Source organism: Dipodomys merriami, unplaced genomic scaffold, assembly GCF_024711535.1.
Source record: "Dipodomys merriami isolate MVZ:Mamm:240054 unplaced genomic scaffold, mDipMer1.0.p SCAF_1038, whole genome shotgun sequence".
In the NCBI taxonomy this organism is placed as follows: Eukaryota; Metazoa; Chordata; class Mammalia; order Rodentia; family Heteromyidae; genus Dipodomys; species Dipodomys merriami.
This window is the reverse complement of record NW_027202314.1, coordinates 129157-144460: the sequence shown is the minus strand read 5'-3', so window position 1 is coordinate 144460 and position 15304 is coordinate 129157. Positions and strand designations below refer to the sequence as shown.

Below are 15304 nucleotides of genomic sequence, written 5' to 3'. Positions count from 1 at the left end.
TGTTGATGTGATGAATTATTATTTTTTCCTTTTTTTGGGGGGGGGTGGTCTGGTCTGAACTCTGGGCCTGGGCGCTGTCCCTTAGCTCTTCAGCTCAAGGCTAGCGCTCTACCACTTGAGCCACAGCGCCACCTCCGGCTTTTTTCTTTTTGCTTATGTGGTGCTGAGGAATCGAACCCAGGGCCTCATGCCTGCAAGGCAAGCACTCTACCACTGAGCCATCTTCCCAGCCCTGCATTTTTATGTTGCATTTTATTTTTATTGAGTACAATATTTCTGCCCCAGTGAAGTTTTCAAAGGCCAACTTAGCCAATGAGTACAGCTCAGCCTAAAATTAGCAGCTTCCGCTGAAGGATCAGGAAATGAAAGTTTCTTTCTCCAAGATTGGATTCAGAAATAAATTTCTGTGGGTAAGGTTAGTGTTTTTATGCCACTTAATTGTATAAAGTAAGCCTCTCACAAATTTTAACATGACTTCATAGTGAAAAACAGAGGAGAGAGTAAATGAACTACATCCAATTCATAAAAATTGGGAGAAGTTGTTCACAGGATTCCATCATCTTAGCCTTCTTGCCAGCTCCTTCCATCCTTCCTCTCCTATTTGTACCAGGCAAGCAGCAGCTGGCTTTTACCTCTTGCCTTTTATGTCCAAACTTCCTCATCAGATTAACTCATACTGGTGTTTAAGGTACTCTAGAATCTGGCTTTTTGGGGTACCAGGCCTGGCCCTCCTCCATGTCTCCCAAGATTTGTCCCACCACATTTGCCAACATTTGCAAGGGTTTAGTTTACTTACTGCGCAGATTCTGACAGCTCCTAAGAGTGGAAGCCTGATAGAAAAGTCTGTGCTGTCCTGTACGTGAAAGTGGGTCCACATGGCTCTTTGGCGTGTCCTGGGCCAGTTTCCATGTCTTACTCTCAGCATCTTTCAGTGGGCTGTGTTTGGACCCTGGCATTGTCTTGTGTCCTGTTTGTGCTTGCACTGTGTTTATTTGATCAGCACCCTGTGGCTGCCATTTCATTGTGAACTACAATCCCTACACTGTCCCAGCTATGTTAGGCCTATCACAACCAGCTTGAAAAGGTGCATATATACTATGTAAACTTGCAGTATTCTTAAATAGTATGTAAAGAAATTCCTAAGTTTAGCAATGCTGGCTGGCATACTGTTTAGTATGTCCTGTGCTTTTATTAGACTTTACATACTGTTGAGCTTAGTGGGTTCAGTTTGTATTCAGGAAGGATAGGAAATGGTAGGTGGCTGTCTCTGCCTTGTTCTGTGGGTTGCCTGCTGATATTTATATTTGGTTTTCCCACTCAGCTCCTCTTCCTGGATCTTGTGCCCAGGTACCCTAGAGGCCATCCCTCCGCAAGCCTTGGGCCTGTCAGGTAGGTCATTACCTACTTGACTCTCAAAGGTAACTCAAGGGCCCTTCTTATTAAAGGAGTTTTGTGGGGCTGGGAAGGTAGCTCAGTGGTACAGTGCTTACCTTGCATGCATGAGGCCTTGGGTTTTATTCCACAGCACCACATAAACAAAAAAAGCTGGAAGTGGCACTGTGGCTCAAGTGGTAGAGCTGAAGAGCTGAGGTACAGCACCCAGGCCCAGAGTTCAAGCCCCATGACCAACCAAATAAAAAAGAACAGAGAGAAAAGAGTTTTGCTGCAAGTCACTCCTGGAAAACTCCTAAGTGTGCTTTGTTTATTGTTATTTTTACAAAGAAGTAGAATCATCATACTTAGAAACTTTTTACAGTTCTGGATCCTTTCCTCAATATGTGCTGTGAAAATATAAGTAGGGTGGAGGTTTATCAAGTAAAGTTGCTCTAGAGAAGGTAATTTTCTGGGTGGGAAGTGTATGCACATAGAAATTTGACAAAAAATTAACAAATCAGGGCTGGGAAGGTAGCTCAGTGGTAGAGCGCTTGCCTTGCATGCCTGAGGCCCTGGGTTCGATTCCTCAGCACCACATAAGCAAAAAGAAAAAAGCCAGAAGTGGCACTGTGGCTCAAGTGGTAGAGCGCTAGCCTTGAGCTGAAGAGCTGAGGGACAGCGCCCAGGCCCAGAGTTCAGGCCCCACGACTGGACCCAAAAAAAAAAAAATTAACAAATCACCTTCCAAAAGTTTGTACCACATCTACAGCTACCTGTGGCAGGTGAAGGTTAGCCCCATCCCTCCTGGACTTGCACAGGCTTTGGCGATGTTTACTATGCTTTCAGATAGGTGGGAAAAACTGATTTGCAGTTCCCCTTTAGGGTCATCCTTTGGGGATTTTCCTGTGTCCCCTCCTGAGTCCTTTTGTCCTTTGAAGCTGCTAACCTTGGTGGCACTGGCAGACTCATACCCGTCATTGAAAAGCCCTTAGGTCCGTCTGGAGCCCTACCTCCGGCTGGGTGGCACCAGATTCTGCAAGAGGAGTCGGGGGGGGGGGGCGCTGTGCGTCCAGTCTAGATCATCCACGACAGGCTGGCAAAGCCTAGAAGAATCTCAGAAGAGGTCCCGCAAACATCAAGGCTCAGGACTGAGCCCCGCTGCCACGTGGGGCCCTGCAGGGTTATCCAGCTGTGATCCTCCTCCTCCACACAGAGATGGATAGCCACAGGCTCCGCTGCTCTCCCTCGTCCACCGCCGCCACCCAGGCGCGGAGGCCGCCGGGACCCGACTCCTCGGGCTCCCATCCTCCCTCTGATCGCCTCCGTGTCCCGACTACACAGACCCTGGGGAGTCAGCGTTGATGCCGCCTACTTGCGGCTCCGGGGGCCGGCACCGCCGATGACCCCGAAGGGCCCCGCCCACAGGCCGCGCCCCTCCGGCAGTGGGGATCTCTGATTGGAGGGCTCCCGGGTGTCGGGGGCGGGGAATCAGGGCCACGTGCGGGGTCCGGTGCCTGCACTGGCAGGGGCTGGGAGGTGCTGGGAGGACGGACCGGGTCAAGAGAAGAAACAGCGTTCCACCTAGGGTGGTCTGGGCCGAACCTGAGCTTCCCAGGGGGAGAGAAGTGTGGGCCAGGCCGGGGAAGCGGGGCGGGGCGGGAGGGGCGGAGCAAGCTCCGGTAGGAGGGTCGGGTCGAGCGGGTCAAGGGGCGGAGCCAGGAGGGAAGGGCGGGGTTATGGAGATGACAAGCTCAGGGTGTGGGTGGGATTGTGGGCGGGGCGTGATGGGTGGGGGCGGAGCCAGACCAGAGGGCGGAGTTGTGGAGCACCAAACTCAGGGCAGAGTGGGGCGGGTGGAGGGCGGGGCCAGGAGAGAGGGTGGAGGAGAGCATCAGGAGCGGCAAGCTCTGGGAGGGCGGGGTTAAGGGAGGGGCGGGGCCAGGGAGGAGTTAGGGAGCACCAAGCTCAGGGAAGGGCCGGGCGAGTGGAGGGCGGGGCCGAGCGGAGGACAGGATCGGGAGCGGCAAGCTGGGGAGGGCGGGGCCATGGAGAGGGCGTGGCGAGCGGAGGGCGGGGCCGGGCGAGGACGGGGTTATGGAGGAGCGGGCCTCCGTGCCCGCCCCGCTCCCTTCGCCGCCCCTGAGGAGTCCCGCGGGCCGGCCTGGCTGGCCGGCGTCCGTCGGAGGTCAGCGGCTGGCGTGGGCCGGAGGACGCGCGGTCCCCTGGGCCCGCCGCCATGTGGAAGCTGGGTCGGAGCCGGGTGCTTCTGGACGAGCCCCCGGAGGAGGAGGACGGCGCGCGCGGGCCGCCGCCGCCCGCGACCGCCGGCGCCCCGGTGCAGGTGAGGGAGCGGGCCGCGGGCGCGCAGGTGAGGCCGGGCGCCGCGGGGCCGGCGCGGAGTCAGAGCCCTGACCCGCGGGCGCGCCCCGGGCCTGCGGGCGCCTCCGGGGGACAGGACGGCCAGCCCTGCACCGCGGGGCCGGCGCGGAGTCAGAGCCCTGACCCGCGGGCGCGCCCCGGGCCTGCGGGCGCCTCCGGGGGACAGGACGGCCAGCCCTGCACCGCGGGGCCGGGCGCGGAGTCAGAGCCCTGACCCGCGGGCGCGCCCCGGGCCTGCGGGCGCCTCCGGGGGACAGGACCGCCAGCCCTGCACCGCGGGGCCGGGCGCGGCGGCGGCGGCGGCGGCGCGAGCCCGCGAGGCCTGGCGAGGTCCGGTCCTTGCGCGGTTGGCCGGGGCGGGGGAAGGGGGGAAGGGAGACGTCTGGAGCGTCCATTAGCAAGAGCCCCCGCGGACCCGGACCCCCGCGGACCCCCGCGGGCCCGGGGGACCCCCGCGGACCTCCGCAGACCCCCGCGGACCCGGCGGACCTCCGCAGACCCCCGCGGGCCCGGGGGACCCCCGCGGACCCCCGCGGACCCCGCGGACCCGGCGCCCTCCCCGCCCTCCCGGAGCCGGGCGTCCTCGCGTGCGCACTGGACCCGGGTCCGAAGCCAGCCTTCTTGTCTTGTTTGAGAAGCTGTCCGACCGCCAGGACCACCTCGGTCTGTCTGTCTGTTGGCCTGTCTGTCTGTCTGTCGGTCTGTCGGTCTGTCGGTCGATCAGAACCCCCCCCCCCCCCCCGTTCCCAGCGCTTGGCTGCTCCGCGGGGCTGCAGCCCGCTGCCCTCGCACGCGGTGCGCCCCCCGCAGCCCGCGGGCTGGGCGGGGAGATCCGCGGCGGAGCGCGCCGGGCCCCTGGGGGCCAGCCGTGCCGCAGCCTCGGCCGTGGCTCCCGACCCGCTGCCCGGCCCCCGGCGTGGGGTAGGTTCCGCAGCCTCGGCCGTGGCTCCCGACCCGCGCCCGGCCCCCGGCGTGGGGTAGGTTCCGCAGAGCACTCCCTTCCCCTCTAGCTTTCTTTTTCTCTTTTCTTCAGTTTTTCCATGGTGAAAACACCGTGCGGAGGGTGACGATCACAGGGGCAAGGTCAAGAGCGCATCTCTTATTTATCAAGCACGGTGCCCCGCCCCCCCACGCCAAAGCTGTAAAGTTGGTTTTCGACAGAGCGTCTTGCACATCTCGTAGCTGCAATGGGTCCACCTGTAACCCTACTTAAACGATTTGTTTTTTCCCTTCCCCTCCACAAATTATACCAACATCAAATACAGTGAAAGCAGGAGTGAATGGATCAAGAAAATGTGGTATATATACACAATGGAATCTATGCCTCCATCAGAAGGAATGACATCGCCCCATTTGTTAGGAAATGGAAATTGGAAACAATTAAGTGAAGTAAGCCAGGCCCAAAGAAACATAGCTCCCATGGTTGCCCTTATTTGCAATAACCAGTGTATGTCTGAGTCAAGCAGAAAAGGTCAGATAAGTTGATGTGAGGCAACCACGATAAGGACTAAAACGTTTTTCTTCCTTGTGATTGTTTCTAACAGATTTGTAAGATGGTTTCTTTGTTGCTTTTATGTCCCTCCCTTTAGTTTTCACTCCAACACGTCTCGGACAGCTAGCCGCATGACTCTGCTTCAGGCATTGGTGACACACTTTTGTTTACCCATATGTATGTGCTGATCTTGGGTCTTAAACCCAGGGCCTGGGACATGGTCTTGAGCCTTTTTGCTCAAGCCTAGTGCTCTTGAGCCACAGCTCCACTTCTAGTTTTTTGAAGGGTACTTGGAGATAATCTCATGGACTTTCCTACCCAGGTTGGCTTTGAGCCATGGCCCTCAGATCTCAGCCTCCTGGAGTAGCTAGGATTACAGGCCTGAGCCACCTGCACCCAGATAAAAAAAAAATTAACAGACTATTTTTTAAGGTATATAGATTTAGATAACAAGCAGATAAAAGCAGCTGCCATATACTCCTGGCTTCTTCTAGTCTCCACACTTAACGTCTTCCGGAACAGCACACTTATTATAAATGGATGAACCTACATAGCCATGTGTTCATACCCTAAGAATCCACATTAGTCTTCACTCTTGGTGGTGGTGTACTCTCTGTGGGTTTGGACAGCTGGGTAGTGACACTTATCCACCATTCGGTATCACACCGGCAGTTACACTGCCCTACCCCTCTGCCCACTCACCCCTCACTTTTCTTATTCCTATCTTCACAGTCTAGTGTTTGCAAAACTGTAGGGCTCAAGGTCATAGTTTACCATACATGTAAGTTTAAGGTCATTGCCAACTCACAGAAATTGAAGTTGATTATCCTAAGCAGTTAAGTGTAGTTACTACCTGAACTTCCATTTGACAGATCATTTAGATTAATTTCTTTCAACCAGTATTATAGATGTTCTTCATGTCTTTTTATGACTCGGTAGCTTATTTGTTTTTAATGATAAATAATACTTCTTTTTCTGGATGGACCACTCTTCATCTGTTCACTTCTGAAGGACATCTCAGTTGTGTCTAAGTGTTGATAATTATAATTGAATCTGCTATAAACATTCAGTGTGGGTTTCATTTGGGTAAATAGCAAGCATGTGATTACTAAATCATATGGTGAGAATGTGTTTTGTAAGAAACTATCAGACTGTTCTTCATGGTACTCAGCATTTTTCATTCCTATTGAGAATGATCGAGGGTTACTATTATTCCATGTCTTTCTTGAGTTTAGTGTTGTACTGTCTATATTTTGGCTGTTTTGATAGATATGTGGTGCTGCCTTTTTGTTTTAACTGCTTTTCATGAGATGCCTGCCATCAGTATGTCTTCTTTGGTGAGGTGTCTTTTAATGTCTGCCCCATTTTCAGTATTGTTGTATTGCTGTGTTTCAAGAGTTCTTTGTATAGTAATTGGATGATCCCTGATCAGAAGTGTCTCCTCAAGTATTTTCTACAAGCCTGTGGCTTGTCTTCTAATTCTCTGGATGTTGTTGTTAACAGAGCAGAAGTTCTTCATACAAAGGTGCCCAGCTTACCCATTAATTACTTTTAGACATCATGACTTTGGTTTTATTATATTTAAAATTCCACTGCCATACCTATGGGCTTCTAGGTTTTCTCTTATATGTTCTTCTAGTAGAGATTTTCACCTTTTTTGTTACTTTACTAAGAATTTCTGTAGGATAATGTGTTCAAACATGTTGTTGTAAAAATAGTGGGCTGGAAACACCACAAGGTGCTTGGAGATGGAGGCAGTAGAACTACAAGTTCAAGGCCAGCCTGGGCTACGGTGAGATTCTGTCTTAAGGCCAAGAAAACTTAAAAAGGAAAGAAAAGAAAAAATTCATAAAGAGCAGCAAGTTCTGTTAGAACTAAGTTTTAAAATTCATGACGTCTGCTACAGAATTTCATTTTAAAGTTGAGAAAGGTAGAAATCAGTATGTGATTGAATGAGTCTGCTAAATTTTCTGCCATACTAGAAAGAAGGTCTCAAATCTGTTTTGATCATTTTGTTCTCCTTACTTCTGGAAACAGAATCAGCTCAGTGTCCTGCTGAGTCTAGAGAATGTACAGTGCACATCATATCCTTCCTGCCCTTCTTTACAACTAATCTGTCTATGATCTGCTGTAAAATTTTTTATTTTAAAAAAGTAGTTTAATATTAGGTTTTAATAAGGTTGAAACATGAGGTGTTCAGAACTAAGGGACACTTAGCTGTTTCCAAAATAGTTTTCACACAATAAGAAGTAAATCTTTTCTTTCTTTTTTTGGGGGGGAGGGTCCAGTCGTGGGGCCTGAAATCTGGGCCTGGGCGCTGTCCCTCAGCTCTTCAGCTCAAGGCTAGCGCTCTACCACTTGAGCCACAGCGCCACTTCCGGCTTTTTTCTTTTTGCTTATGTGGTGCTGAGGAGGCGAATCCAGGGCCTCAGGCATGCAAGGCAAGTGCTCTACCACTGAGCTACTTTCCCAGCCCCAAGAGGTAAATCTCTTTATGCTTTGTTTTGAGTCAGTTGCCCTTTTGGGTACAAATATACATCTATTTTATATTAAAATATAATAAGTTTATCTTAATGCCAGTACTGGGCTTGAACTTGGGGCCTTACACTCTCACTTGGCTTTTTCTGCTCAAAGCTGGTGCTGTACCACTTCTCAACTTCTAGTCTTTTGCTAATTAACTGAAGGTAAGAGTCCTTGGATTTGTCTGCCCAGGTTGGGGCAGCCTTTGAAAGTAGAACAGCCTCCAAAGTGGATCACAGGTGTGAGCCACCAGGGCCAGACTGATAGTGAGGTTTATAAGGAGAACAACTTGTTGCAATCATTTAACAAGAAGAGACAAGTTTTTTAAATTTTTTTCTTCTGTATTTTTTTATTGTGAAAATACAGTAGAGAGGGGTTACAATTACATGGGCAAGATAATGAGTACATTTCTTATCAAGCATTGTTACCTCCTCCTCCTTTGTTTCCCCTTCCCATCCTTCCCATCTCCCCCTCCCCATTCCCCTACCCTAGCCCCCCAGACAAAGCTACAATGTTTGTTTTTCGACATAACAATTTGTTTTTGCCCTTCCCCTCCACAAGTTATACCAATATCAAATACAGTGAAAGCAGAGGTTATGCTGTGGGGGAGAGACATACAAAGCAACAAAGAAATCATCCTATAAATATGTTAGAAACAATCGCATGAAAGCAAAACCATTTGAATACTTCTCTTGAGGTTCCTTTCACCTAACATCAACTTATCTGACCTTTTCTGCTTGTCTCAGACATATACTAGTTATTGCAAATAAGGGAAACCATGGGACCTATGTTTCTTTGGGCCTAGCTTACTTCACTTAATATAATTTTTTCCAAGTCTTTCCATTTCCTAACAAAGGGGACAATGTCATTCTTTCTGATGGAGGCATAGAATTCCATTGTGTATATATACCACATTTTTTGATCCATTTATCTACTGATGAGCATCTGCGTTAGTTCCATATCTTAGCTATGGTAAATAATGCTGCAATAAACATAGTTGTGCTGGTAGCTTTAGTGTGGTCTTGTTTGTGATCATTTGGGTAAATGCCCAAGAGTGGGATTGCTGGGTCATAGGGGAACTCTATGTGGAGTCTTTTGAGGAAACTCCATACTGCTTTCCAAAGTGGTTGAACAAGTTGACACTCCCACCAACAATGCAATAAGGTTCCCTTCTGTCCACCTCCCCTCCAGCATCTGTTGTTATTAGAGTTCTTGATTATAGCCATTCTAACTAGGGTGAAGTGGTATCTCAATGTTGTTTTGATTTGCATTTCTTTTATGGGTAGAGAGGTTGAGCATTTCTTCATGTGTCTATTGGCCATCCTTCTTTCCTCTTCAGAGAAGTTTCTCTGTAAGTCTTTAGCCCACTTATTTATTGGGCAGTTGTTTCTTTGAGAATTTGTTGTTGGGGGATTTAATTTTTTGAGTTCCAGGTATATTTTAGATATGAGACCCTTGTCCATTGTATGGCTAGTGAAGATCTTCTCCCAATACGTGGACTTTCTATTGATCTTGCTATCTATGTCCTTTGCTATGCAGAAGTTCTGTAATTTCATGCAATCCCATTTGTCCAACCTTTCTTTGATTTGTTGTATTTCTGGGTCTCTATCAAGAAAATTTGGGCCTGTGCCAAGGAGACCTAGGGTCTCTCCTATTCCATCCTGTAATGGTTTCAGATTGTCTGCTTTGACTGTGAGGTCTTTGATCCATTTGGAGTTTGATTCTGGAGCAGGGTGATATATAAGGATCTAGCTTTAGTTTTCTACAAGTGATTAACCAATTTTGCCAGCACCATTTACTGAAGAGGCTGTCTTTCTTCCATTCTATTTTTTTAGCTCCCTTATCGAAGATTAGATGACTGTAGGTCTGTAGGTTCATTTCTGGGTTTTCAATTCTATTCCATTGGTCCTGAGGTCTGTTCTTGATTACTGTTTTAGCTGTTTTGATCACTATGGCTTTGTAGTAGAGTTTGAAATTTGGTATTGATATTCCTCCAGCATGGTCTTTCTGTTAAGGATCATTTTTGCTATTCACTGTCTTTTATTGTTCCATATGAATTTTTGGATTGCCTCTTCTATTTCCTTGAAGAATGATGTTGGAATATTGATAGGTATCGAATTGAATTTGTAGATAGCCTTGGGAAGTATTGCCATTTTCACGATGTTGATCCTTCCAATCCAGGAGCATGGGAGTTTTTGACACTTTCTAAATTCTGTTTTAATTTCCTTTTTCAGGGTTTCAGGTTTTTAAAGTTTTCATCATAGAGATCCTTCACTTCTTTGGTTAAGTTAATTCCTAGGTATTTTATTTTTTGTGGGGCTATTACGAATGGAGTTGCTTTCCTAATTTCAGCCACGCTTTTCTCATTTTTGTCATACAGAAAAGCCATTGATTTTTGAGGGTTAATTTTATACCCTGCTACTTTGCTAAAGTTTTGAATCAGCTTGAGTAATTTGGGAGTGGAGTCTGTGGGATTCTTTAAATAGAAGAGAGGGGGTTTTACCTCATCTTTCCCTATTTGAATCCCCTTTGTGTTTGCCTTTAGAGACAAGTTTTAATGAGTTTAATACTTAATTTATAAAATTGTTATAGGACCTGGTGATATATAAGTAGTAATTCCAGCTTAGAGAGTGAAGGAGGACACTCAGACAAAAATCTGCAGTCAGGAGATCTCCATTTCATAAACAAAGGGCTGGGGACACGACTCAAGTGTTAGAACACTTTTCCTAGCTAATGGAAAACAGGGTTCAATCCCCACTACTGAAAAACAAAATCAGTTTCTAATGCATATGATAAAATACGACTGGATGTTAAATGTTAGATCATAACTTCATACCTCAATTCCAAGAAATGCATTGTTGATTGTGTGTGTGTGTGTCCATAGAACATTTGCTTTGCCACTGGGGATAGCTCTCTGTACCTTAGATTACTGCCTTAGAAACTTATCTCATGGAACACTTCTCCCTTCTGTGTCAATACTTGAAAAAGACTGTGGATTTAATGTTATTAAATGTATATGCCAAAGTGTATTTAATAAGGCCATTAAAAACAATAACAACAACAACAACCAAAAAACCCCAAATCTCCCTTTCTTGTGTACATAATGGAGAAAGAGCTGTGGATGCAAGCCACATTGGCACCGTTTAAACTGGTTTCTCACCTTTGCCTCTGTGTAAGGATTTAGTAAGCTTTAAACTAACTGATACCTTTAAAAAGAAACCTTGGAGCCAGGCGCCAGTGGCTCATCACTGTCCTGTGATTTGAGGATCACAGTTCAAAGCCAGCCTGGGTAGGAAAGTCCATGTGACTCTTATTTCCAATTAACCACCAGAAAACTGGAAGTGGCACTGTGGCTCAAGTGGTAGAGTGCTGGCCTTGAGCTGAAGAGCTCAGGGACAGGACCCAGACCCAGAGTTCAAGCACCAAGACTGACCAAAAAAAAAAAATCGGGGATTTTTTTTGGTTTGTTTTTAGTAAGGTTTCATGTTGAGAGAGGTGACATTGATCAAGATACATTGTATTCATAAACTACTTTGGTGAGTGGCACCTTCTTTGTACAGTATTAAAAGATAACTTACAAAATACAAAAAACATTGTAGACCCAGACATGGGAAAAAGAAAAAGAAAAAAAATAAGAACAGATGAGGTAGCACCTAGTAGTTTAGATTCCAATGAGGGCTACTAGAGACTTTGTCTAATATAACTACCTCAGATAGTAAAAACCAACTGTGTTTTACAATAGAGAAAAGCAGAGATATTAAGTAACTATGAAATTATATAGCCACAGACAGAAATTTGAATATACTTTTTCTTGAATTTATATTTGAATTTGCTGCATCAGTTTCTCTTACAGGTTATAAGTTTCTGAATCTTTATTTTCTTCATTTTCGAAATATTCTTTTTTCATTTAAAAAAATAAAGATGATTTCAACAATTATTACCTTACAAAAGCACTGGTAGAACTATGTTTTGGGCACAGCATGTAATATAACAATCATATTGATATATATATATTATATATATACATATATTATTGGTATTCAGGAAAGGGGTAGGTTTATTCATTAGACCTGCTGGGAAAGGCCTGGGAGAGACCTGGGAAAGAGAGCTGGGAAAGAAAGAGAGCTAGGAAAAAAGGTCATTTTGATATATTTTTGATGTATGGTGCTGGGAATTGAGGTCAGGTCTTCTGCATCCTCAGCCCCAGCATACTTGAATTTTGTTGTACTTGAGTTTCTATTAATGACTATATTGACAGATGTTACTGTGGGAGGTAAATGATTCAACTAGTGTTAGTGAGTGGCTAGCACTAGACCACAGTGAGAATAAGCATTATGCACCTCCTTACCCATCCCTGTGAACCTACCTTCGTATGTAATTATTGGGTCAGGAGCAGAGAGAATGAAGCTGGCTTTTGGAGAGCTGTGTTGGTGAGGGTCTGTGTCTGTCAGGTGGAGCTGTGTTGGTGAGGGGTCTGTGTCTGTCAGGTGGAGCTGTGTTGGTGAGGGGTCTGTATCTGCCAGGTGGAGCTGTGTTGGTGAGTGTTGTGTCTGTCAGGTAGAGCTGTGTTGGTGAGTGTTGTGTCGGTCAGGTGGAGCTGTGTTGGTGAGGAGTCTGTGTCTGTCAGGTGGAGCTGTGTTGGTGAGGGTTGTGTCTGTCAGGTGGAGCTGTGTTGGTGAGGGATGTGTCTGTCAGGTGGAGCTGTGTTGGTGAGGGGTCTGTGTCTGTCAGGTGCAGCTGTGTTGGTGAGGGTCTGTGTCTGTCAGGTGTAGCTGTGTTGGTGAGGGTTGTGTCTGTCAGGTGGAGCTGTGTTGGTGAGGGGTCTGTGTCTGTCAGGTAGAGCTGTGTTGGTGAGGGTTGTGTCTGTCAGGTGGAGCTGTGTTGGTGAGGGGTCTGTGTCTGTCAGGTGGAGCTGTGTTGGTGAGGGTTGTGTCTGTCAGGTGGAGCTGTGTTGGTGAGGAGTCTGTGTCTGTCAGGTGGAGCTGTGTTGGTGAGGGTTGTGTCTGTCAGGTGGAGCTGTGTTGGTGAGCGTTGTGTCTGTCAGGTGGAGCTGTGTTGGTGAGGGGTCTGTTTCTGTCAGGTGGAGCTGTGTTGGTGAGGGGTCTGTGTCTGTCACATGGAGCTGTGTTGGTGAGGGGTCTGTGTCTGTCAGGTGGAGCTGTGTTGGTGAGGGTCTGTGTCTGTCAGGTGGAGCTGTGTTGGTGAGGGGTCTGTGTATGTCAGGTGGAGCTGTGTTGGTGAGGGTTGTGTCTGTCAGATGGAGCTGTGTTGGTGAGGGTTGTGTCTGTCAGGTGGAGCTGTGTTGGTGAGGGGTCTGTGTCTGTCAGGTGGAGCTGTGTTGGTGGGGGTTGTGTCTGTCAGGTGGAGCTGTGTTGGTGAGGGGTCTGTGTCTGTCAGGTGGAGCTGTGTTGGTGAGGGTTGTATCAGTCAGGTTGAGCTGTATTGGAGAGGGGTCTGTGTCTGTCAGGTGGAGCTGTGTTGGTGAGGGTCTGTGTCTGTCAGGTGGAGTTGTGTTGGTGAGGGTTGTGTCTGTTAGGTGGAGCTGTGTTGGTGAGGGTTGTGTCTGTCAGGTGGAGCTGTGTTGGTGGGGGGTCTGTGTTTGTCACGTGGAGCTGTGTTGGTGAGGGTTGTGTCTCTCAGGTGGAGCTGTGTTGGTGAGGGTTGTGTCTGTCAGATTGAGCTGTGTTGGTGAGGGTTGTGTCTGTCACAAGGAGCTGTGTTGGTGAGGGTTGTGTCTGTCAGGTGGAGCTGTGTTGGTGAGGGGTCTGTGTCTGTCAGGTGGAGCTGTGTTGGTGAGGGTTGTATCTGTCAGGTTGAGCTGTATTGGAGAGGGGTCTGTGTCTGTCAGGTGGAGCTGTGTTGGTGAGGGTCTGTGTCTGTCAGGTGGAGTTGTGTTGGTGAGGGTTGTGTCTGTCAGGTGGAGCTGTGTTGGTGAGGGTTGTGTCTGTCAGGTGGAGCTGTGTTGGTGGGGGGTCTGTGTTTGTCACGTGGAGCTGTGTTGGTGAGGGTTGTGTCTCTCAGGTGGAGCTGTGTTGGTGAGGGTTGTGTCTGTCAGATGGAGCTGTGTTGGTGAGGGTTGTGTCTGTCACAAGGAGCTGTGTTGGTGAGGGTTGTGTCTGTCAGGTGGAGCTGTGTTGGTGAGGGGTCTGTGTCTGTCAGCTGGAGCTGTGTTGGTGAGGGTTGTGTCTGTCAGGTGGAGCTGTGTTGGTGAGGGTTGTGTCTGTCAGGTGGAGCTGTGTTGGTGAGCACTCTGTGTCTGTCAGGTGGAGCTGTGTTGGTGAAGGTTGTGTCTGTCAGGTGGAGCTGTGTTGGTGGGTGGTCTGTGTCTGTCAGGTGGAGCTGTGTTGGTGAGGGTTGTGTCTGTCAGGTGGAGCTGTGTTGGTGAGCGTTGTGTCTGTCAGATGGAGCTGTGTTGGTGAGGGTTGTGTCTGTCAGATGGAGCTGTGTTGGTGAGGGTTGTGTCTGTCAGCTGGAGCTGTGTTGGTGGGTGTTGTGTCTGTCAGATGGAGCTGTGTTGGTGAGGGGTCTGTGTCTGTCAGGTGGAGCTGTGTTGGTGAGGGTTGTGTCTGTCAGGTGGAGCTGTGTTGGTGAGGGTTGTGTCTGTCAGGTGGAGCTGTGTTGGTGAGGGTTGTGTCTGTCAGGTGGAGCTGTGTTGGTGAGGGTTATGTCTGTCAGGTGGAGCTGTGTTGGTGAGGCGTCTGTGTCTGTCAGGTGGAGCTGTGTTGGTGAGGGTTCTGTCTTTCAGGTGGAGCTGTGTTGGTGAGGGGTCTGTGTCTGTCAGGTGGAGCTGTGTTGGTGAGGGTTGTGTCTGTCAGGTGGAGCTGTGTTGGTGAGGGTTGTGTCTGTCAGGTGGAGCTGTGTTGGTGAGGGTTGTGTCTGTCAGGTGGAGCTGTGTTGGTGAGGTTCTGTGTCTGTCAGGTGGAGCTGTGTTGGTGAGCGTTGTTTCTGTAGGTGTAGCTGTGTTGGTGAGGGTTGTGTCTGTCAGGTGGAGCTGTGTTGGTGAGGGTTGTGTCTGTCAGGTGGAGCTGTGTTGGTGAGGGGTCTGTGTCTGTCAGGTGGAGCTGTGTTGGTGAGGGTTGTGTCTGTCAGGTGGAGCTGTGTTGGTGAGGAGTCTGTGTCTGTCACATGGAGCTGTGTTGGTGAGGGTCTGTGTCTGTCAGGTGGAGCTGTGTTGGTGAGGGTTGTGTCTGTCAGGTGGAGCTGTGTTGGTGAGGGGTCTGTGTCTGTCAGGTGGAGCTGTGTTGGTGAGGGTTGTGTCTGTCAGGTGGAGCTGTGTTGGTGAGGGTCTGTGTCTGTCAGGTGGAGCTGTGTTGGTGAGGGTCTGTGTCTGTCAGGTGGAGCTGTGTTGGTGAGGGTTGTGTCTGTCAGGTGGAGCTGTGTTGGTGAGGGTCTGTGTCTGTCAGGTGGAGCTGTGTTGGTGAGGGGTCTGTGTCAGTCAGGTGGAGCTGTGTTGGTGAGGGTTGTGTCTGTCAGGTGGAGCTGTGTTGGTGAGGGTTGTGTCTGTCAGATGGAGCTGTGTTGGTGAGGGTTGTGTCTTTC

The 15304-nt window shown here is 48.9% G+C and overlaps 1 protein-coding gene across 1 annotated transcript in view; it reads left to right on the top strand.

The window, feature by feature from the left end:
- The first annotated feature begins 3449 nt into the window (after positions 1-3449).
- The window catches only part of LOC138810526 (testis development-related protein-like), a 41552-nt gene continuing 29697 nt past the window's right edge, over positions 3450-15304 (top strand). The window contains exon 1 of the mRNA XM_069997757.1: positions 3450-3715. Coding sequence (XP_069853858.1) covers positions 3611-3715 — 105 coding nt within the window. The 5' untranslated portion in view covers positions 3450-3610. The remainder of the gene's footprint in view (positions 3716-15304) is intronic.